This window comes from Acipenser ruthenus, chromosome 26, assembly GCF_902713425.1.
Source record: "Acipenser ruthenus chromosome 26, fAciRut3.2 maternal haplotype, whole genome shotgun sequence".
Taxonomy (NCBI): domain Eukaryota; kingdom Metazoa; phylum Chordata; class Actinopteri; order Acipenseriformes; family Acipenseridae; genus Acipenser; species Acipenser ruthenus.
The window spans coordinates 8,017,723-8,039,219 of NC_081214.1; the positions used below are offsets into that span (position 1 = coordinate 8,017,723).

The 21,497-nt window shown below is 45.8% G+C and overlaps 1 protein-coding gene across 3 annotated transcripts in view; it reads right to left on the minus strand.

Moving 5' to 3' along the window:
* Positions 1-784: 784 nt before the first annotated feature.
* The window catches only part of LOC117430581 (ras-like protein family member 10B), a 30,700-nt gene continuing 9,987 nt past the window's right edge, over positions 785-21,497 (minus strand). For all 3 annotated transcript variants that reach the window (XM_059001663.1, XM_059001665.1, XM_059001664.1), the window contains exons 2-4: positions 18,951-19,292; positions 17,264-17,388; positions 785-1,649 (exon numbers count right to left, since the gene is read on the minus strand). In XM_059001663.1, the coding sequence (XP_058857646.1) occupies positions 1,388-1,649; positions 17,264-17,388; positions 18,951-19,205 (642 nt within the window). In that variant the 5' untranslated portion in view covers positions 19,206-19,292 and the 3' untranslated portion in view covers positions 785-1,387. The remainder of the gene's footprint in view (positions 1,650-17,263; positions 17,389-18,950; positions 19,293-21,497) is intronic.

The window sequence follows — 21,497 nt, forward strand, 5'->3', positions numbered from 1 at the left end:
ACAGGTAAGAGGCACATCCCTAAATGTGAAACAAAAAAAGACAAAACCCAGCACAAGTCATTTTTTAAACAAACTCAATTATTACAGTATGACTCAAGAGCAGTTCATTGGTATCACAATGCAAGTATCCTTGGAAGATTTCGTACAGTTTTGTAGAAGTGTAAACACAGCGTTTGTTCACTGGCTCAGAGAAACAAGCTCTTTGAAATGCTATACAAAATACACAAATACATGGGACTGCCTCGCAAAATGCTATCGAGAATTAGACAGTGAAAAAAACAAGGATTTTTAAACTCAAGACATAAAAAAAGTGTCCTGTAACATCACACAAAGAAAGGCAGCAGTCAGGGACGATCTTTGGAGAGCTTGGGGGGGGGGGGGGGGGGGGGGGGGGGGGGGGGGGGGGGGGGGGGGGGGGGGGGGGGGGTGGGTAGTAGGGTTAGAACAGCAAAAAACCCAATACAGAACAAAACAGCTGAAGAAACAATACAGAACACACTTGCTTCAAATCATTCAGATATGCATGTGCTTTATTCTAGAGTTATAGTACACTAAACGTCTGTGTACGAGGAGATAGCTGTACAAGTAGCGAGTGGTTTAGATGCTGTGAGTATTGGTATAACCCATACACAGATGCTCTGTATATAATTCTGTTACATACAGCTTTACTAAGTTAAAAAACTACAGCTATGGCCATAAGTTTTGCATCACTTAGAATTTAAAATTAATATATTAAAAATATATATATATATATATATATATATATATATATATATATATATATATATATATATATATGAACATAATTCTGATCTTTTATTTAACATCATGTAGTCAAAGAAACAACAAAATGATATCGCAAACATCTACGTGAAGCCATAATATTAGTACAGTATTTAATGTTAGATTTTGAAACATCACTTTTTTTTTTTCTTCAGTTTTTCGTATATGTCAAACTAAAAAGCAGTATGTAATTAAATATGTTAACGTAACATTATTCAGCAGGTTTCATTTGACTTTATGAAGCTAAATTTGTTAATTCTGTAAGGTGATGCAAGACTTTTGGCCATAGCTGTATGTGTGATTTCTAAAGGAGGCGCAGGTCATTGAAGAGAATACGTTAAGTGGCTGAGACGTCACCCTTTGCAGTTGAAGGGAATTCTGAGAGGTGCCTCAGATGTGATTTATTATTTTTTTTCAAAGGTCAACCAGATCATTATTGAGAATAAAGCACGGTAGAAACCTAATTTGGTCAGACTGATGACATGAATGAGGTTTGTTTGTGATCGTGGCCCACAGCAGGCTGGAATGTCACCAGCAGTCTATAGTAACGACTTGCTTGACAGCAGATTCTTTCCGTGCCCATGACAGCCAGGGCGAGTCCCGCTCACATGAGGCTGCAGCGGTCTCGGCGCAGGGCTCCCTGGAAGCGGATGGCAGCGTGCACGTGTTTGCAGCGGGCACAGCCCATGCTCTGGAGCAGCTCACGGAACAGCAGCAGGACGTGCCAGTTGTACTTGGCAGAGCACTCGACGTAGCCGCACTTCCAACTCCTCTTCACCAGGTTGGACACATTCCTCCGGGGGATGACACGCCCACTCTGCAGGTCACGCTTGTTCCCCACGATGATGATGGGCGTCTCAATCATTCTGGAACAAAACAAGCCGGGTCAAAAACAACCTGGCCCCTCCTGCCAGTGGTGTGGTCCTAAATCTGAAGGTACCGGGACAGCACTAAAATACTGAGTCTCTGAAACAAGAATTATTATACAAATGCACACTGGATTTGTATACTGAACTTCCAGTTACACACATAACAGGTAATGCATGGATCTCATTTCTACACAGTAGTAGTTGATGCACTGCTGCTGTCAGCATTTGCAGCCTTCTTAAAGAAGCAGCTCCTAGTGCTCTCTTCATTGCATCAAGAGGATAACTGACTGAATTAGACATGCAACTGAGTCATGTGACTTAGCTTGCCTATTATACGAGTTCAACTACCCCACGGCCTCCTACCCATGCAGACATGATGACAGTACAAGAGGCTGACAAGTAGTGTTAGCAAGTGAAGCTCATGAGCAAACCCAATGCAAACTGAGAACTCCTATTCTGAGAACACAGGACAGGACAGGTGTCTTATGTACAGGGCTCCTGAATTCTGGAATCGGTTTCCACTTGACATTCGCAAGGCAGCCATACTACATGCATGAGACTGTGATTGATGTGTGTAAGAATAACATGCATGAGACTGTGATTGATGTATGTGAGAATAACATGCATGAGACTGTGATTGATGTGTCAGAATAACATGCATGAGACTGTGATTGATGTGTGTCAGAATAACATGCATGAGACTGTGATTGATGTGTCAGAATAACATGCATGAGACTGTGATTGATGTATGTGAGAATAACATGCATGAGACTGTGATTGATGTGTCAGAATAACATGCATGAGACTGTGATTGATGTGTGTCAGAATAACATGCATGAGACTGATTGATGTGTGTCAGAATAACATGCATGAGACTGTGATTGATGTGTGTCAGAGTAACATGCATGAGACTGTGATTGATGTGTGTCAGAGTAACATGCATGAGACTGTGATTGATGTGTGTCAGAGTAACATGCATGACACTGTGATTGATGTGTGTCAGTAACATGCATGAGACTGATTGATGTGTGTCAGAATAACATGCATGAGACTGTGATTGATGTGTGTCAGAATAACATGCATGAGACTGATTGATGTGTCAGAATAACATGCATGAGACTGTGATTGATGTGTGTGAGAATAACATGCATGAGACTGTGATTGATGTGTGTCAGAATAACATGCATGAGACTGTGATTGATGTGTGTCAGAATAACATGCATGAGACTGTGATTGATGTGTGTCAGAGTAACATGCATGACACTGTGATTGATGTGTGTCAGTAACATGCATGAGACTGATTGATGTGTGTCAGAATAACATGCATGAGACTGTGATTGATGTGTGTCAGAATAACATGCATGAGACTGATTGATGTGTCAGAATAACATGCATGAGACTGTGATTGATGTGTGTGAGAATAACATGCATGAGACTGTGATTGATGTGTGTCAGAATAACATGCATGAGACTGTGATTGATGTGTGTCAGAATAACATGCATGAGACTGTGATTGATGTGTGTCAGAGTAACATGCATGACACTGTGATTGATGTGTGTCAGTAACATGCATGAGACTGATTGATGTGTGTCAGAATAACATGCATGAGACTGTGATTGATGTGTGTCAGAATAACATGCATGAGACTGATTGATGTGTCAGAATAACATGCATGAGACTGTGATTGATGTGTGTGAGAATAACATGCATGAGACTGTGATTGATGTGTGTCAGAATAACATGCATGAGACTGTGATTGATGTGTGTCAGAATAACATGCATGAGACTGTGATTGATGTGTGTCAGAATAACATGCATGAGACTGTGATTGATGTGTGTCAGAATAACATGCATGAGACTGTGATTGATGTGTGTCAGAGTAACATACATGACACTGTGACTGATGTGTGTGATAATGAATGAAGGGTATATGTGTACTTTTTGTTTCACCGTGTCTCTCTTGAAAACAAGCTGCCTGAGATAACTTCATGAGGTTTTTCTTGCGTGTGTAAAATGTTAACACTGACAAGCAAGCAACAGTATTTGCAGTATTGTGGACCAACAGTAACAGTTTTTAACTGAGGCTGTGCAAAGACTTGCTATGGGTATGAACTATCCCAGTTATCTTAACTAACAGATTCCTCTTCTTGCTTAGATTCACTTTGTATATCCAGTAATCACATCCTGGTGAGTTTAAAGCACCCTTGTGGCTTCCTTAGTGCACACAGTGCAGAGAGGCAGGGAGCAGTGTAGACAGTGCACACAGTGCACAGAGGCAGGGAGCAGTGCACACAGTGCACACAGTGCACAGAGGCAGGGAGCAGTGCACACAGTGCAGAGAGGCAGGGAGCAGTGCACACAGTGCACAGAGGCAGGGAGCAGTGTAGACAGTGCACACAGTGCACAGAGGCAGGGAGCAGTGCACACAGTGCACACAGTGCAGAGAGGCAGGGAGCAGTGCACAGAGGCAGGGAGCAGTGTAGACAGTGCACAGAGGCAGGGAGCAGTGTAGACAGTGCACACAGTGCACAGAGGCAGGGAGCAGTGTAGACAGTGCACACAGTGCACAGAGGCAGGGAGCAGTATAGACAGTGCACAGAGGCAGGGAGCAGTGTAGACAGTGCACACAGTGCACAGAGGCAGGGAGCAGTGTAGACAGTGCACAGAGGCAGGGAGCAGTGTAGATAGTGCACACAGTGCACAGGCAGGGCGCAGTGTAGACAGTGCACACAGTGCACAGAGGCAGGGAGCAGTGTAGACAGTGCACACAGTGCACAGAGGCAGGGCGCAGTGTAGACAGTGCACACAGTGCACAGAGGCAGGGAGCAGTGTAGACAGTGCACACAGTGCACAGAGGCAGGGAGCAGTGTAGACAGTGCACACAGTGCACAGAGGCAGGGAGCAGTGTAGACAGTGCACACAGTGCACAGAGGCAGGGAGCAGTGTAGACAGTGCACAGAGGCAGGGCGCAGTGTAGACAGTGCACAGAGGCAGGGAGCAGTGTAGACAGTGCACACAGTGCACAGAGGCAGGGCGCAGTGTAGACAGTGCACACAGTGCACAGAGGCAGGGCGCAGTGTAGACAGTGCACACAGTGCACAGAGGCAGGGAGCAGTGTAGACAGTGCACACAGTGCACAGAGGCAGGGAGCAGTGTAGACAGTGCACAGTGCACAGAGGCAGGGAGCAGTGTAGACAGTGCACAGAGGCAGGGAGTAGTGTAGACAGTGCACACAGTGCACAGAGGCAGTGTAGACAGTGCACAGAGGCAGGGAGCAGTGTAGACAGTGCACACAGTGCACAGAGGCAGGGAGCAGTGTAGACAGTGCACAGAGGCAGGGAGCAGTGTAGACAGTGCACACAGTGCACAGAGGCAGTGTAGACAGTGCACAGAGGCAGGGAGCAGTGTAGACAGTGCACACAGTGCACAGAGGCAGGGAGCAGTGTAGACAGTGCACAGAGGCAGGGAGCAGTGTAGACAGTGCACACAGGCAGGGAGCAGTGTAGACAGTGCACACAGTGCACAAACGCAGAAAAGGCAGATAGTATAGGTAGGAAAGAGCCTGTGTTTTGGGACAGGCAAAACAGCACAACTACCGGAACTCATATAGCCAAGGTAAGAGCAATTAATCAAAGTAATTTAGCAGTAATTAGCTTAGGGATGTTCTCTTAACAGCACATTAACCTCAAGGGCTTCTTAGCAAACAACATTACAAATCAATCAACAGCCCATCCTTAATGGAACAACAAACCTAGTCACACCCAGAATTAAAACCAGTTACAGTAATCACAACTAGAATTTAAAAAGGAATACATGACACCGGAATCCTAATCACAACTAGAATATTAGCAATTGGTTTTGTTAAAACTGAGTATTTTAGGAGCTGCAGTTCAGTCTAACAAAGAGCAAGTGTGTGACCAGCACTATACCTCTGTGAAGGGAGCAGCACTATACCTCTGTGAAGGGAGCAGGTCTATGAAGAGCAGCACTATACCTCTGTGAAGGGAGCGGGTCTATGAAGAGCAGCACTATACCTCTGTGAAGGGAGCAGGTCTATGAAGAGCAGCACTATACCTCTGTGAAGGGAGCAGGTCTATGAAGAGCAGCACTATACCTCTGTGAAGGGAGCAGGTCTATGAAGAGCAGCACTATACCTCTGTGAAGGGAGCAGGTCTATGAAGAGCAGCACTATACCTCTGTGAAGGGAGCAGGTCTATGAAGAGCAGCACTATACCTCTGTGAAGGGAGCAGGTCTATGAAGAGCAGCACTATACCTCTGTGAAGGGAGCAGCACTATACCTCTGTGAAGGGAGCAGCACTATATCCCTGTGAAGGGAGCGGGTCTATGAAGAGCAGCACTATACCTCTGTGAAGGGAGCGGGTCTATGAAGAGCAGCACTATACCTCTGTGTAGGAATTGCTCTCAGATTTTGTATTTTTTTGTTTTACTTCAGCTGCTCATGGGAAATAATCTCCAGTCCATACAAACATCAACGTGACACTGCAATGTGAAACCCTTCAGGGGGATTGATAGCTGTGTTTGCACACAAGGAAAGCGTGATTCATCTCAATGGCATTCTGCACAGCCTTGCTGTAAATCAGAAGATGCCCTGTGTCAGACTGTCACCTTGGATCTCTTCAACAGCAGTGTCTGTCAAACATGGAGCCAGGAGCTTGGGGAGCCAGCTTCAGTTGATTTACTCAAGGCAGAGTGAGGGCTTGAGGTCTTCCCAGTTTCTCAGTAGACATTGAAAAAGACTTCTAGTTAAAACATTTGTCGCTGGAATTTAAGTTTCTTTTAGTATTTTTAAATAATATTTTTTTAAAAAGACTGGCTTTGAAAGGATGCTCCTAAGTTTTACCATAAGCCTGCTCATGAGAAACCAGGAAGAGGATTTGAGAGAAGCAACAAATTGGTTGCTGTCCTATTTCCCCTGTATCTCCTCAATTTATACACATGTGCTTTGGCAAGCATTGCCAGGGACGATCAGTCTCCCAGTGTGTCGCTGTATCTTATAACAGCCTCGCTCATTCTCTGACTGCCGTAAATAGATGCCGTTGTATAAACCTGCAGACAGCGGAGAGCTCATCAATACCCGCTTCTGTCTCAATCTGCAATGGCGCTCAGCTGTGCCTGACAGACACTGCAAATACAACAAGGACAATAATGCCATTGCGTCACGCAAGAACGACTCGGATGGTACTGCTGTACACAGACTAGACAGCTCCGCAGGCAGCAGTGTGCTCCATTAAGTGCTAAATTTAGAAATACTATTGAATGACCAACGTTTCGACTAGGGGTCTTCCAAGGCTGAAAAACAGGAGCCCATGATTGTACGACTCGCCATGCGAGACCCTCAGGAACCTGAGATTATAGCTTTAGTGGTAGGAATTAGCCCCTGTCCTCACCAGAGCTTTAACCAAAGCTATCACTAATGCCCAAGTTGCTGTCCACAGCCTCTCTGAACAGCGTGCCTCCAGCTGTTGAAACACTGACATGCGAACCCCTCTCACAGCACGACTGACAGTGTGAGCGAGAGTCACTGCTCTGTCCATAGCCACTGAAATGATGTGAACCCCTCTCACAGCACGACTGACAGTGTGAGCGAGAGTCACTGCTGTCTCTAGCCACTGAAACGATGTGAACCCCTCTCACAGCACGACTGAGTGTGAGTGAGAGTCACTACTCTGTCCATAGCCACTGAAACGATGTGAACCCCTCTCACAGCACGACTGACAGTGTGAGCGAGAGTCACTGCTCTGTCCATAGCCACTGAAATGATGTGAACCCCTCTCACAGCACGACTGACAGTGTGAGTGAGAGTCACTGCTCTGTCCATAGCCACTGAAACGATGTGAACCCCTCTCACAGCACGACTGACAGTGTGAGTGAGCGTCACTGCTCTGTCCATAGCCACTGAAACGATGTGAACCCCTCTCACAGCACGACTGACCATGTGAGTGAGAGTCACTGCTCTGTCCATAGCCACTGAAACAATGTGAACCCCTCTCACAGCACGACTGACGTGTGAGCGAGAGTCACTGCTCTGTCCATAGCCACTGAAACGATGTGAACCCCTCTCACAGCACGACTGAGTGTGAGTGAGAGTCACTGCTCTGTCCATAGCCACTGAAACGATGTGAACCCCTCTCACAGCACGACTGACAGTGTGACTGAGCGTCACTGCTCTGTCCATAGCCACTGAAACGATGTGAACCCCTCTCACAGCACGACTGACAGTGTGACTGAGCGTCACTGCTCTGTCCATAGCCACTGAAACGATGTGAACCCCTCTCACAGCACGACTGACAGTGTGAGTGAGAGTCACTGCTCTGTCCATAGCCACTGAAACGATGTGAACCCCTCTCACAGCACGACTGACAGTGTGAGTGAGAGTCACTGCTCTGTCCATAGCCACTGAAACGATGTGAACCCCTCTCACAGCACGACTGACAGTGTGAGCGAGAGTCACTGCTCTGTCCATAGCCACTGAAATGATGTGAACCCCTCTCACAGCACGACTGACAGTGTGAGTGAGAGTCACTGCTCTGTCCATAGCCACTGAAACGATGTGAACCCCTCTCACAGCACGACTGACAGTGTGAGCGAGAGTCACTGCTCTGTCCATAGCCACTGAAACGATGTGAACCCCTCTCACAGCACGACTGACAGTGTGACTGAGCGTCACTGCTCTGTCTCTAGCCACTGAAACGATGTGAACCCCTCTCACAGCACGACTGACAGTGTGAGCGAGAGTCACTGCTCTGTCCATAGCCACTGAAACGATGTGAACCCCTCTCACAGCACGACTGACAGTGTGAGCGAGAGTCACTGCTCTGTCTCTAGCTGCTGAAACGATGACATGCGAGTGCCTCTCACAGCACGACTGACAGTCATGTCAGCTCTAAGTGTATTTTGCCAGCTGGAGACAGTGGCAGTGAGTTAAATTAAAGATCTCATAAAAATAAAGAGAAGGCATGACATTTTTTATGGGATTTGTTTTTTTCATCTTCTTTATTGCAAAGCCGTCATCTCATGACAGCATCTCTTTTTTTTCCTTCACTTTTTTAAAACCTAATATGTTCCTGGTATAAACAATCATCTTGAAAGAAAATCTTTATAACATTGAAATGAAAACTATATCATTATATATTATATGGCACATAATACTAATAATAATACTAATAATAATAATAATTATAGCAGTTATCCTTGCAAGTAAATAAACAAGTAAGCTTAGGGTTACCATATGACTCCATGTATGTGCAATGCATTCTGGTACCTTTCACAGCAGGACTACACTTACCAGAATGCATTGGGGCATGAGTTGAAAAGCCTGAACTGCCCCAAACTGTCATAATTATACTATTAACATACACCCCCTGCCACTGTTTGTACACAACTCAAGCCATCAGTGCCATGACTGACCTACAGTACACGTGCATGTAGTCATGTGCATGTGAGGCATGGGGAGCAGATTATGCTGGTTCTCCAAATATGTCCACATTTTGATTCTCCCAGTTACTTGTGCTGGAGACTGTCTGAAACCAAGTCCCATTACAAGTGGAAAAGCAGTTCTCTAGATAGATGTACAAATAGAAATGTGACCTCAATACTGGTACAGCAGACCTGGAGTGTGATAGCATGGTATACACAGGCGGTGATTCTGTGAGCGCTCCGGGGCTCAAGCACCAATGGGGGAAAATAAGGTAGTGCAAATAAATCACCTGTTCTGTCAATCTATAGTGTGGATGCTTCACAATCAGAACAGTTATTGTACGTGTGTGTACGTGAGTACATTAATTATTACAGGTAGTAATTCTGACAAGTAGTGTTAGCAAGTGAAGCTCATGAGCAAACCCAATGCAAACTGAGAACTCCTATTCTGAGAACACAGGACAGGACAGGTGTCTTATGTACAGGGCTCCTGAATTCTGGAATCGGTTTCCACTTGACATTCGCAAGGCAGCCATACTACATGCATGAGACTGTGATTGATGTGTGTAAGAATAACATGCATGAGACTGTGATTGATGTATGTGAGAATAACATGCATGAGACTGTGATTGATGTGTCAGAATAACATGCATGAGACTGTGATTGATGTGTGTCAGAGTAACATGCACGAGACTGATTGATGTGTGTAAGAATAACATGCATGAGACTGTGATTGATGTATGTGAGAATAACATGCATGAGACTGTGATTGATGTGTCAGAATAACATGCATGAGACTGTGATTGATGTGTGTGAGAATAACATGCATGAGACTGTGATTGATGTGTGTCAGAATAACATGCATGAGACTGTGATTGGTGTGTGTCAGAATAACATGCATGAGACTGTGATTGATGTGTGTCAGAATAACATGCATGAGACTGATTGATGTGTGTCAGAGTAACATGCATGAGACTGTGATTGATGTGTGTCAGAATAACATGCATGAGACTGATTGATGTGTGTCAGAATAACATGCATGAGACTGTGATTGATGTGTGTCAGAATAACATGCCTGAGACTGTGATTGATGTGTGTCAGAGTAACATGCATGAGACTGTGATTGATGTGTGTCAGAATAACATGCATGAGACTGTGATTGATGTGTCAGAATAACATGCATGAGACTGTGATTGATGTGTGTCAGAATAACATGCCTGAGACTGTGATTGATGTGTGTCAGAGTAACATGCATGAGACTGTGATTGATGTGTGTCAGAATAACATGCATGAGACTGTGATTGATGTGTCAGAATAACATGCATGAGACTATGATTGATGTGTGTCAGAATAACATGCATGAGACTATGATTGATGTGTGTCAGAATAACATGCATGAGACTGTGATTGATGTGTGTCAGAATAACATGCATGAGACTGTGATTGATGTGTGTCAGAATAACATGCATGAGACTGTGATTGATGTGTGTCAGAATAACATGCATGAGACTGTGATTGATGTGTGTCAGAGTAACATACATGACACTGTGACTGATGTGTGTGATAATGAATGAAGGGTATATGTGTACTTTTTGTTTCACTGTGTCTCTCTTGAAAACAAGCTGCCTGAGATAACTTCATGAGGTTTTTCTTGCGTGTGTAAAATGTTAACACTGACAAGCAAGCAACAGTATTTGCAGTATTGTGGACCAACAGTAACAGTTTTTAACTGAGGCTGTGCAAAGACTTGCTATGGGTATGAACTATCCCAGTTATCTTAACTAACAGATTCCTCTTCTTGCTTAGATTCACTTTGTATATCCAGTAATCACATCCTGGTGAGTTTAAAGCACCTTTGTGGCTTCTTTAGTGCACACAGTGCAGAGAGGCAGGGAGCAGTGTAGACAGTGCACACAGTGCACAGAGGCAGGGAGCAGTGCACACAGTGCAGAGAGGCAGGGAGCAGTGCACAGAGGCAGGGAGCAGTGCACACAGTGCAGAGAGGCAGGGAGCAGTGCACACAGTGCACAGAGGCAGGGAGCAGTGTAGACAGTGCACACAGTGCACAGAGGCAGGGAGCAGTGCACACAGTGCACAGAGGCAGGGAGCAGTGTAGACAGTGCACACAGTGCACAGAGGCAGGGAGCAGTGTAGACAGTGCACAGAGGCAGGGAGCAGTGTAGACAGTGCACACAGTGCACAAAGGCAGGGAGCAGTGTAGACAGTGCACACAGTGCACAAAGGCAGGGAGCAGTGTAGACAGTGCACACAGTGCACAGAGGCAGGGCGCAGTGTAGACAGTGCACACAGTGCACAGAGGCAGGGCGCAGTGTAGACAGTGCACACAGTGCACAGAGGCAGGGCACAGTGTAGACAGTGCACACAGGCAGGGAGCAGTGTAGACAGTGCACACAGTGCACAGAGGCAGGGCACAGTGTAGACAGTGCACACAGTGCACAGAGGCAGGGAGCAGTGTAGACAGTGCACACAGTGCACAGAGGCAGGGAGCAGTGTAGACAGTGCACACAGTGCACAGAGGCAGGGAGCAGTGTAGACAGTGCACACAGTGCACAGAGGCAGGGCGCAGTGTAGACAGTGCACACAGTGCACAGAGGCAGGGAGCAGTGTAGACAGTGCACAGAGGCAGGGAGCAGTGTAGACAGTGTAGACAGTGCACACAGTGCACAGAGGCAGGGAGCAGTGTAGACAGTGCACACAGTGCACAGAGGCAGGGAGCAGTGTAGACAGTGCACACAGTGCACAGAGGCAGGGAGCAGTGTAGACAGTGCACAGAGGCAGGGCGCAGTGTAGACAGTGCACAGAGGCAGGGAGCAGTGTAGACAGTGCACACAGTGCACAGAGGCAGGGAGCAGTGTAGACAGTGCACAGAGGCAGGGAGCAGTGTAGACAGTGCACAAACGCAGAAAAGGCAGATAGTATAGGTAGGAAAGAGCCTGTGTTTTGGGACAGGCAAAACAGCACAACTATCGGAACTCATATAGCCAAGGTAAGAGCAATTAATCAAAGTAATTTAGCAGTAATTAGCTTAGGGATGTTCTCTTAACAGCACATTAGCCTCAAGGGCTTCTTAGCAAACAACATTACAAATCAATCAACAGCCCATCCTTAATGGAACAACAAACCTAGTCACGCCCAGAATTAAAACCAGTTACAGTAATCACAACTAGAATTTAAAAAGGAATACATGACACCAGAATCCTAATCACAACTAGAATATTAGCAATTGGTTTTGTTAAAACTGAGTATTTTAGGAGCTGCAGTTCAGTCTAACAAAGAGCAAGTGTGTGACCAGCACTATACCTCTGTGAAGGGAGCAGCACTATACCTCTGTGAAGGGAGCAGGTCTATGAAGAGCAGCACTATACCTCTGTGAAGGGAGCGGGTCTATGAAGAGCAGCACTATACCTCTGTGAAGGGTGCAGGTCTATGAAGAGCAGCACTATACCTCTGTGAAGGGAGCAGGTCTATGAAGAGCAGCACTATACCTCTGTGAAGGGAGCAGGTCTATGAAGAGCAGCACTATACCTCTGTGAAGGGAGCAGGTCTATGAAGAGCAGCACTATACCTCTGTGAAGGGTGCAGGTCTATGAAGAGCAGCACTATACCTCTGTGAAGGGAGCAGGTCTATGAAGAGCAGCACTATACCTCTGTGAAGGGAGCAGGTCTATGAAGAGCAGCACTATACCTCTGTGAAGGGAGCAGGTCTATGAAGAGCAGCACTATACCTCTGTGAAGGGAGCAGGTCTATGAAGAGCAGCACTATACCTCTGTGAAGGGTGCAGGTCTATGAAGAGCAGCACTATACCTCTGTGAAGAGAGCAGCACTATACCTCTGTGAAGGGAGCATGTCTATGAAGAGCAGCACTATACCTCTGTGAAGGGAGCGGGTCTATGAAGAGCAGCACTATACCTCTGTGAAGGGAGCGGGTCTATGAAGAGCAGCACTATACCTCTGTGAAGGGAGCGGGTCTATGAAGAGCAGCACTATACCTCTGTGTAGGAATTGCTCTCAGATTTTGTATTTTTTTGTTTTACTTCAGCTGCTCATGGGAAATAATCTCCAGTCCATACAAACATCAACGTGACACTGCAATGTGAAACCCTTCAGGGGGATTGATAGCTGTGTTTGCACACAAGGAAAGCGTGATTCATCTCAATGGCATTCTGCACAGCCTTGCTGTAAATCAGAAGATGCCCTGTGTCAGACTGTCACCTTGGATCTCTTCAACAGCAGTGTCTGTCAAACATGGAGCCAGGAGCTTGGGGAGCCAGCTTCAGTTGATTTACTCAAGGCAGAGTGAGGGCTTGAGGTCTTCCCAGTTTCTCAGTAGACATTGAAAAAGACTTCTAGTTAAAACATTTGTCGCTGGAATTTAAGTTTCTTTTAGTATTTTTAAATAATATTTTTTTAAAAAGACTGGCTTTGAAAGGATGCTCCTAAGTTTTACCATAAGCCTGCTCATGAGAAACCAGGAAGAGGATTTGAGAGAAGCAACAAATTGGTTGCTGTCCTATTTCCCCTGTATCTCCTCAATTTATACACATGTGCTTTGGCAAGCATTGCCAGGGACGATCAGTCTCCCAGTGTGTCGCTGTATCTTATAACAGCCTCGCTCATTCTCTGACTGCCGTAAATAGATGCCGTTGTATAAACCTGCAGACAGCGGAGAGCTCATCAATACCCGCTTCTGTCTCAATCTGCAATGGCGCTCAGCTGTGCCTGACAGACACTGCAAATACAACAAGGACAATAATGCCATTGCGTCACGCAAGAACGACTCGGATGGTACTGCTGTACACAGACTAGACAGCTCCGCAGGCAGCAGTGTGCTCCATTAAGTGCTAAATTTAGAAATACTATTGAATGACCAACGTTTCGACTAGGGGTCTTCCAAGGCTGAAAAACAGGAGCCCATGATTGTACGACTCGCCATGCGAGACCCTCAGGAACCTGAGATTATAGCTTTAGTGGTAGGAATTAGCCCCTGTCCTCACCAGAGCTTTAACCAAAGCTATCACTAATGCCCAAGTTGCTGTCCACAGCCTCTCTGAACAGCGTGCCTCCAGCTGCTGAAACACTGACATGCGAACCCCTCTCACAGCACGACTGACAGTGTGAGCGAGAGTCACTGCTCTGTCCATAGCCACTGAAATGATGTGAACCCCTCTCACAGCACGACTGACAGTGTGAGCGAGAGTCACTGCTGTCTCTAGCCACTGAAACGATGTGAACCCCTCTCACAGCACGACTGAGTGTGAGTGAGAGTCACTGCTCTGTCCATAGCCACTGAAACGATGTGAACCCCTCTCACAGCACGACTGACAGTGTGAGCGAGAGTCACTGCTCTGTCCATAGCCACTGAAACGATGTGAACCCCTCTCACAGCACGACTGAGTGTGAGTGAGAGTCACTGCTCTGTCCATAGCCACTGAAACGATGTGAACCCCTCTCACAGCACGACTGACAGTGTGAGCGAGAGTCACTGCTCTGTCCATAGCCACTGAAACGATGTGAACCCCTCTCACAGCACGACTGACAGTGTGAGCGAGAGTCACTGCTCTGTCCATAGCCACTGAAATGATGTGAACCCCTCTCACAGCACGACTGACAGTGTGAGTGAGAGTCACTGCTCTGTCCATAGCCACTGAAACGATGTGAACCCCTCTCACAGCACGACTGACAGTGTGAGCGAGAGTCACTGCTCTGTCCATAGCCACTGAAACGATGTGAACCCCTCTCACAGCACGACTGACAGTGTGAGCGAGAGTCACTGCTCTGTCCATAGCCACTGAAACGATGTGAACCCCTCTCACAGCATGACTGACAGTGTGAGTGAGAGTCACTGCTCTGTCCATAGCCACTGAAACGATGTGAACCCCTCTCACAGCACGACTGAGTGTGAGTGAGAGTCACTGCTCTGTCCATAGCCACTGAAACGATGTGAACCCCTCTCACAGCACGACTGAGTGTGAGTGAGAGTCACTGCTCTGTCCATAGCCACTGAAACGATGTGAACCCCTCTCACAGCACGACTGACAGTGTGAGTGAGAGTCACTGCTCTGTCCATAGCCACTGAAACGATGTGAACCCCTCTCACAGCACGACTGACAGTGTGACTGAGCGTCACTGCTCTGTCCATAGCCACTGAAACGATGTGAACCCCTCTCACAGCACGACTGACAGTGTGAGTGAGCGTCACTGCTCTGTCCATAGCCACTGAAACGATGTGAACCCCTCTCACAGCACGACTGACAGTGTGAGTGAGCGTCACTGCTCTGTCTCTAGCTGCTGAAACGATGACATGCGAGTGCCTCTCACAGCACGACTGACAGTCTTGTCAGCTCTAAGTGTATTTTGCCAGCTGGAGACAGTGGCAGTGAGTTAAATTAAAGATCTCATAAAAATAAAGAGAAGGCATGACATTTTTTATGGGATTTGTTTTTTTCATCTTCTTTATTGCAAAGCCGTCATCTCATGACAGCATCTCTTTTTTTCCTTCACTTTTTTAAAACCTAATATGTTCCTGGTATAAACAATCATCTTGAAAGAAAATCTTTATAACATTGAAATGAAAACTATATCATTATATATTATATGGCACATAATACTAATACTAATACTAATAATAATACTAATAATAATAATAATTATAGCAGTTATCCTTGCAAGTAAATAAACAAGTAAGCTTAGGGTTACCATATGACTCCATGTATGTGCAATGCATTCTGGTACCTTTCACAGCAGGACTACACTTACCAGAATGCATTGGGGCATGAGTTGAAAAGCCTGAACTGCCCCAAACTGTCATAATTATACTATTAACATACACCCCCTGCCACTGTTTGTACACAACTCAAGCCATCAGTGCCATGACTGACCTACAGTACACGTGCATGTAGTCATGTGCATGTGAGGCATGGGGAGCAGATTATGCTGGTTCTCCAAATATGTCCACATTTTGATTCTCCCAGTTACTTGTGCTGGAGTCTGTCTGAAACCAAGTCCCATTACAAGTGGAAAAGCAGTTCTCTAGATAGATGTACAAATAGAAATGTGACCTCAATACTGGTACAGCAGACCTGGAGTGTGATAGCATGGTATACACAGGCGGTGATTCTGTGAGCGCTCCGGGGCTCAAGCACCAATGGGGGAAAATAAGGTAGTGCAAATAAATCACCTGTTCTGTCAATCTATAGTGTGGATGCTTCACAATCAGAACAGTTATTGTTTGTGTGTGTACGTGAGTACATTAATTATTACAGGTAGTAATTCTTAGTTTTTTAATCACTCACAGGCTGTAATCGGACCACAAACCAGCCAGCATTTTTGTAAACAGCAACACGTGTAATGAACAATAAAATAAACATTTTATTTGTGTCATCTGTGAAAATTAAATGCAAGCCTATTTTTAGGGACCCCAACTGTTGTTGTTGATTCCAACTTAGGCACTTCACATAAGGACTAGCAAGTTAACATCAGGACTAGCAAGTTTCAAAAGGTACTAGTCCTTTGGACTAGTAGCACTATGGTGAGTTTCTAACCCTGTTACTGGATATACAAAGTGAATCTAAGCAAGAAGAGGAATCCATTAGTTAAGATAACTGGGATAGTTCACACCCATAGCAAGTCTTTAACTTGTACAGTCTCAGTTAAAAACGCTACTGTTAGCCTACAAATACTGATACTCGCTTGTGTTATTTTACTTTAACATTTGACACACACACACGGAACACCTCATGAAGTTGTCTCAGATGCTTGTTTTCAGTAATAAATAGCTTTCCTCTATACAGTATCTCTTACATCCACTAGACGACAGGGGGGCAGGTCAGACATGTTTCTGAGAACTCCACGGTTGAGGCTACGGTTTTAACTTGCTTTAAACAAAACAAATAGTCCCCAGGATGTGATGACAAACAGACAATGACACAAAGCGAATCTAAACAACAAGACAAATGTATTAGTTGAGATATCCGTACCAAGCTGCTCTTCAGGTGCGTCCCAACCCGTCACACAAGGAAAAGTAATCCATAGTGTGGTAGGCAGCAGAAATGGAACTTACTCCAAGCAAAACAGAAACTGGCAAGTAACCAATCTACACAAACAAGGGGTTTCAAAACCCAAATCACACAGAGAAGACAGGCTAGGAGTACCTGGTTTGCAATATCTGTTGTCGAATGGTCTTGATGTACTCAAAACTGTCGAAACAGCAGATATCGTAGACGAGGATGTAGGCGTGAGCACTGTGGACCCCTCTGCAGCGGGCATCAGCCCATTCCTCAGAGAGACAAGACAAGACAGGAGAAAGGGACACGACTCCCATTAGAACACACAGCAGAATGCAGCACCTTCCCTTCACTGCTCTGTGATGCTACTCTTTCAACACCACAGACCTGTATAGAGGAAAGAGCTCTCTCTAAAACAAACACTAAAAACTGCTATTGTAGTATAGGTAACCCCAATCAAAACTGCACTCCTTTCTACAGTATAGGAAAGCGAACTCCACTCAACACTGCAGAGCGCTCTAGTAGTAAGGAAAGAGAACTCCACTCTCAACACTGCAGAGCGCTCTAGTAGTATAGGAAAGAGAACTCCACTCTCAACACTGCAGAGCGCTCTAGTAGTATAGGAAAGAGAACTCCACTCTCAACACTGCAGAGCGCTCTAGTAGTATAGGAAAGAGAACTCCACTCTCAACACTGCAGAGCGCTCTAGTAGTATAGGAAAGAGAACTCCACTCTCAACACTGCAGAGTGCTCTAGTAGTATAGGAAAGCGAACTCCACTCAACACTGCAGAGCGCTCTAGTAGTATAGGAACGAGAACTCCACTCTCAACACTGAAGAGCGCTCTAGTAGTATAGGAAAGAGAACTCCACTCTCAACACTGAAGAGCGCTCTAGTAGTATAGGAACGAGAACTCCACTCTCAACACTGCAGAGCGCTCTAGTAGTATAGGAAAGAGAACTCCACTCTCAACACTGCAGAGTGCTCTAGTAGTATAGGAAAGAGAACTCCACTCTCAACACTGCAGAGCGCTCTAGTAGTATAGGAAAGAGAACTCCACTCTCAACACTGAAGAGCGCTCTAGTAGTATAGGAAAGAGAACTCCACTAAACACTGCAGAGTGCTCTAGTAGTATAGGAAAGAGAACTCCACTCTCAACACTGCAGACCAGTGAACTATTCTTGTGCATGTCTATGCATATTCAAACCTAGCTTTCTGTACAAAATCATTCCTGACAATTTTTTTAAAGAGTTAAATAAAGGCTACAGTTGTCAATGATGGAGCCCATTTCAGATGACTGATGAATCTGAAGCTCTGAGAATGTTAATTAAAACACTTGCCTGTCTCTCATCACCCCAGTGTTGAACAATAATCTTCAATAAGAATATGTGACTCTAAGTCTGACCCATATGAATAATAGCTGCAATTAAATCATGCTTTAACTGTAATTTGAATGTCACAGTTAATAATTTATGAATTCAAATAGCCTGGGGAAATCAAAATGAGAATGGAGCTTGACCTTTTCTACGCACTTCTCATTGACATGATGCAGTGACTTAGCAAAGCGTTTGCACAAAAGGGTTGATTGATCATCCTTTGCTCTGCTGGATCATCCACGGCTGGATTTCACTGGAGAATCACCCTGGATTGGACTCACCGCCTATATTTAGGGGTAATTGCTGGATTACCACAGAAACAACCTAAGGCTACTCCCCTTACATAGGAAAGCACAGAGATGTGGTAAAGCATAAAAATAACATTTTGCAAAAATTGCAAAATGACCTTTTAAATGTACTGTGTTACAGCAAACCAACACGTTCTGAAGTGTGTTTTACCTGGAGTGTGTTGACAGGAAATGATGCGATCGGCGGGAAGTCCATGATCTGCAGGTTGTGGGCGTGCTCGTTCAGGACGGCGGCAGGCAGGTAGACGCGCCGGGTCTTGCTGGGCAGGTAGGCCTCATTGTACTCGTTGAAGAGGAACTGCCGCACGATGGCGGTCTTGCCCACCCCCTGTGCCCCGAGGATGGCGATCTTGAAGGTGCTCACCATGCCGTGCCTCCTGCTCTGGGAACCCGCCGGCCAGTGCATTCAGGGGGGCAGGCCAGCCCCAGGGGTGCATAGTCCAGCAGGTCCGGCTCGCTCCAGCCACACAGCCCTGCTCCCGGCCCCCAGCCACTGGAACACAGCAGAGACATGTTAGTGGCTGCATCGATGCAATAAAGAGTATCTGCACTTTGGCCTAGTGGTCGCTCAGTATTGCAAAAGAGTCTTCATGGTTCAGTTGGGGTTCAGTTCAGTAGGTTTTTGCAGTTCTATTCTGTGCGCATGACTCATCCTGTAGTTTCAGCAAATGCTGTTAACAGGTGTTGCTGGATACCATGATGAATTCTGTACTGATTTCTGCAATCGCAGAATCGTGGAGGGACTGGTGATTAAATGTGTTAGCTTGTGATAAAAAATAGTGTTGTGTTACATGCATAGTATCAATGGGAAAAGCAAGGGAGCACTGCAAAATGACTGTGTTAAACTTGTTAAAGGGTAATTACTGAGTCTAATATAAATATCCACACCCCAGGCATTACTGACCACTGTATAAACACAGCCCTTTCTACTGTGTGCTGGCCCTGTACTTGCTAGATCTCTTTTCAACAGAATAGCCATTGCTTTGATATTTATATTCACAGCTCTCAGGGACTGTGACAGGGTGAACACCCCTCACCTGTAAATAGTTTTTATTTTTTTTATTTTGTGTTAACCTATTTTGTACCAGTATTTGTTTTCATTCATTCCCATATTCAGCAGCATAAATATGCAGAATTATCCCACCAACTACACCAGCAGCAGCATTATCTGTATATTGAAGTGTGTTAAATGTATTACTTTATAAATGTCCCCAGGAAGGAGTTCATTTGGAGCTTTGATGATCTGTTCGTTTTCATGTGAATGCAGCTGGTCGGGCTGCATTGCTGAATTGATTGGAGACCTCTGCACTCAGGAGTAAAATAAACCCAGCGCCCCATCAAACTGCCGTCCAAACCAGGCCCCCAGAACAGCTGTTTAATCATCAAGCTCACAACACGCAGACTCCTTGCGTCAGTGTGCAGGAACTCGGTTCTGACCAGATCCTCGTGGTGTAAGGTATTACAGCCACGCTGCTGGCTTGGTTTGACCACAACATGGTCTTTAGTGGGAGCTGTTCAGTCTCATCCGTGATCTTATAAAGGTTGACCAAGTTAAATGTACATGGTCATTTTGCAGTTTTCCAATGCTTTTATAATGGTTATACTATGCATTCATGCTTTTTAATATCTCTGTGCTTTACAACGCTTACCTATGCTATGCTTTGAGAAAGGGAAACCTTTATAAGGGACAGTATGTGAATATTAAATATTATAGCAATGATAGTGTGCAGCACAGCACACAGCTAAGATTGTATTAAACTGCTCTGGGGCAGCCCTTTCCCCTGCACTTCTGCACACTCTGCTCTAAACACACTTCCCTGTCCACACACTTCATGTTTCATAATTAGACAGCTGATTGAAGAGCCATGTGTCTGCGAGCTCCCATGTTTATGGACCTCAGTGCGAGAGCGATGAGGATTAAAGTGGAATGATTGGTACAGGCTTTTACTACTTTCATTTGCCGAGACCTCCGCTGAAAAATTGGTTCCATTTTCACACGGTGGCTTGTTTGCAAATGCCTTCACCCTAATTAACTGATTTCTCATCTCCAGCAGCCTGCCATCCAATTTCAGACACTCGTTTTCCAATAATGCTCTACACCCCAACTGCAAGAAACGTGAAACAATGCAATTAGAAATCTAAACACCAAGGGGTCCCAAAGTGGCTCACCTGTGTGGTGTGCAGGGTGAGTCATATAGACAGGGGAGTGCAGGTCCGTGTCCTGGCTGTGTGGTGTGCAGGGTGAGTCATATAAACAGGGGAGTGCAGGTCCGTGTCCTGGCTGTGTGGTGTGCAGGGTGAGTCATACAGTCAGGGGAGTGCAGGTTGACATCCTGACTGTGTGGTGTGCAGGGTGAGTCATACAGTCAGGGGAGTGCAGGTTCGCGTCCTGGCTGTGTGGTGTGCAGGGTGAGTCATACAGTCAGGGGAGTGCAGGTTCACATCCTGGCTGTGTGGTGTGCAGGGTGTCATACAGTCAGGGGAGTGCAGGTTCGCGTCCTGGCTGTGTGGTGTGCAGGGTGAGTCATACAGTCAGGGGAGTGCAGGTTCACATCCTGGCTGTGTGGTGTGCAGGGTGAGTCATACAGTCAGGGGAGCGCAGGTTCACATCCTGGCTGTGTGGTGTGCAGGGTGTCATACAGTCAGGGGAGTGCAGGTTCACATCCTGGCTGTGTGGTGTGCAGAGTGTCATACAGTC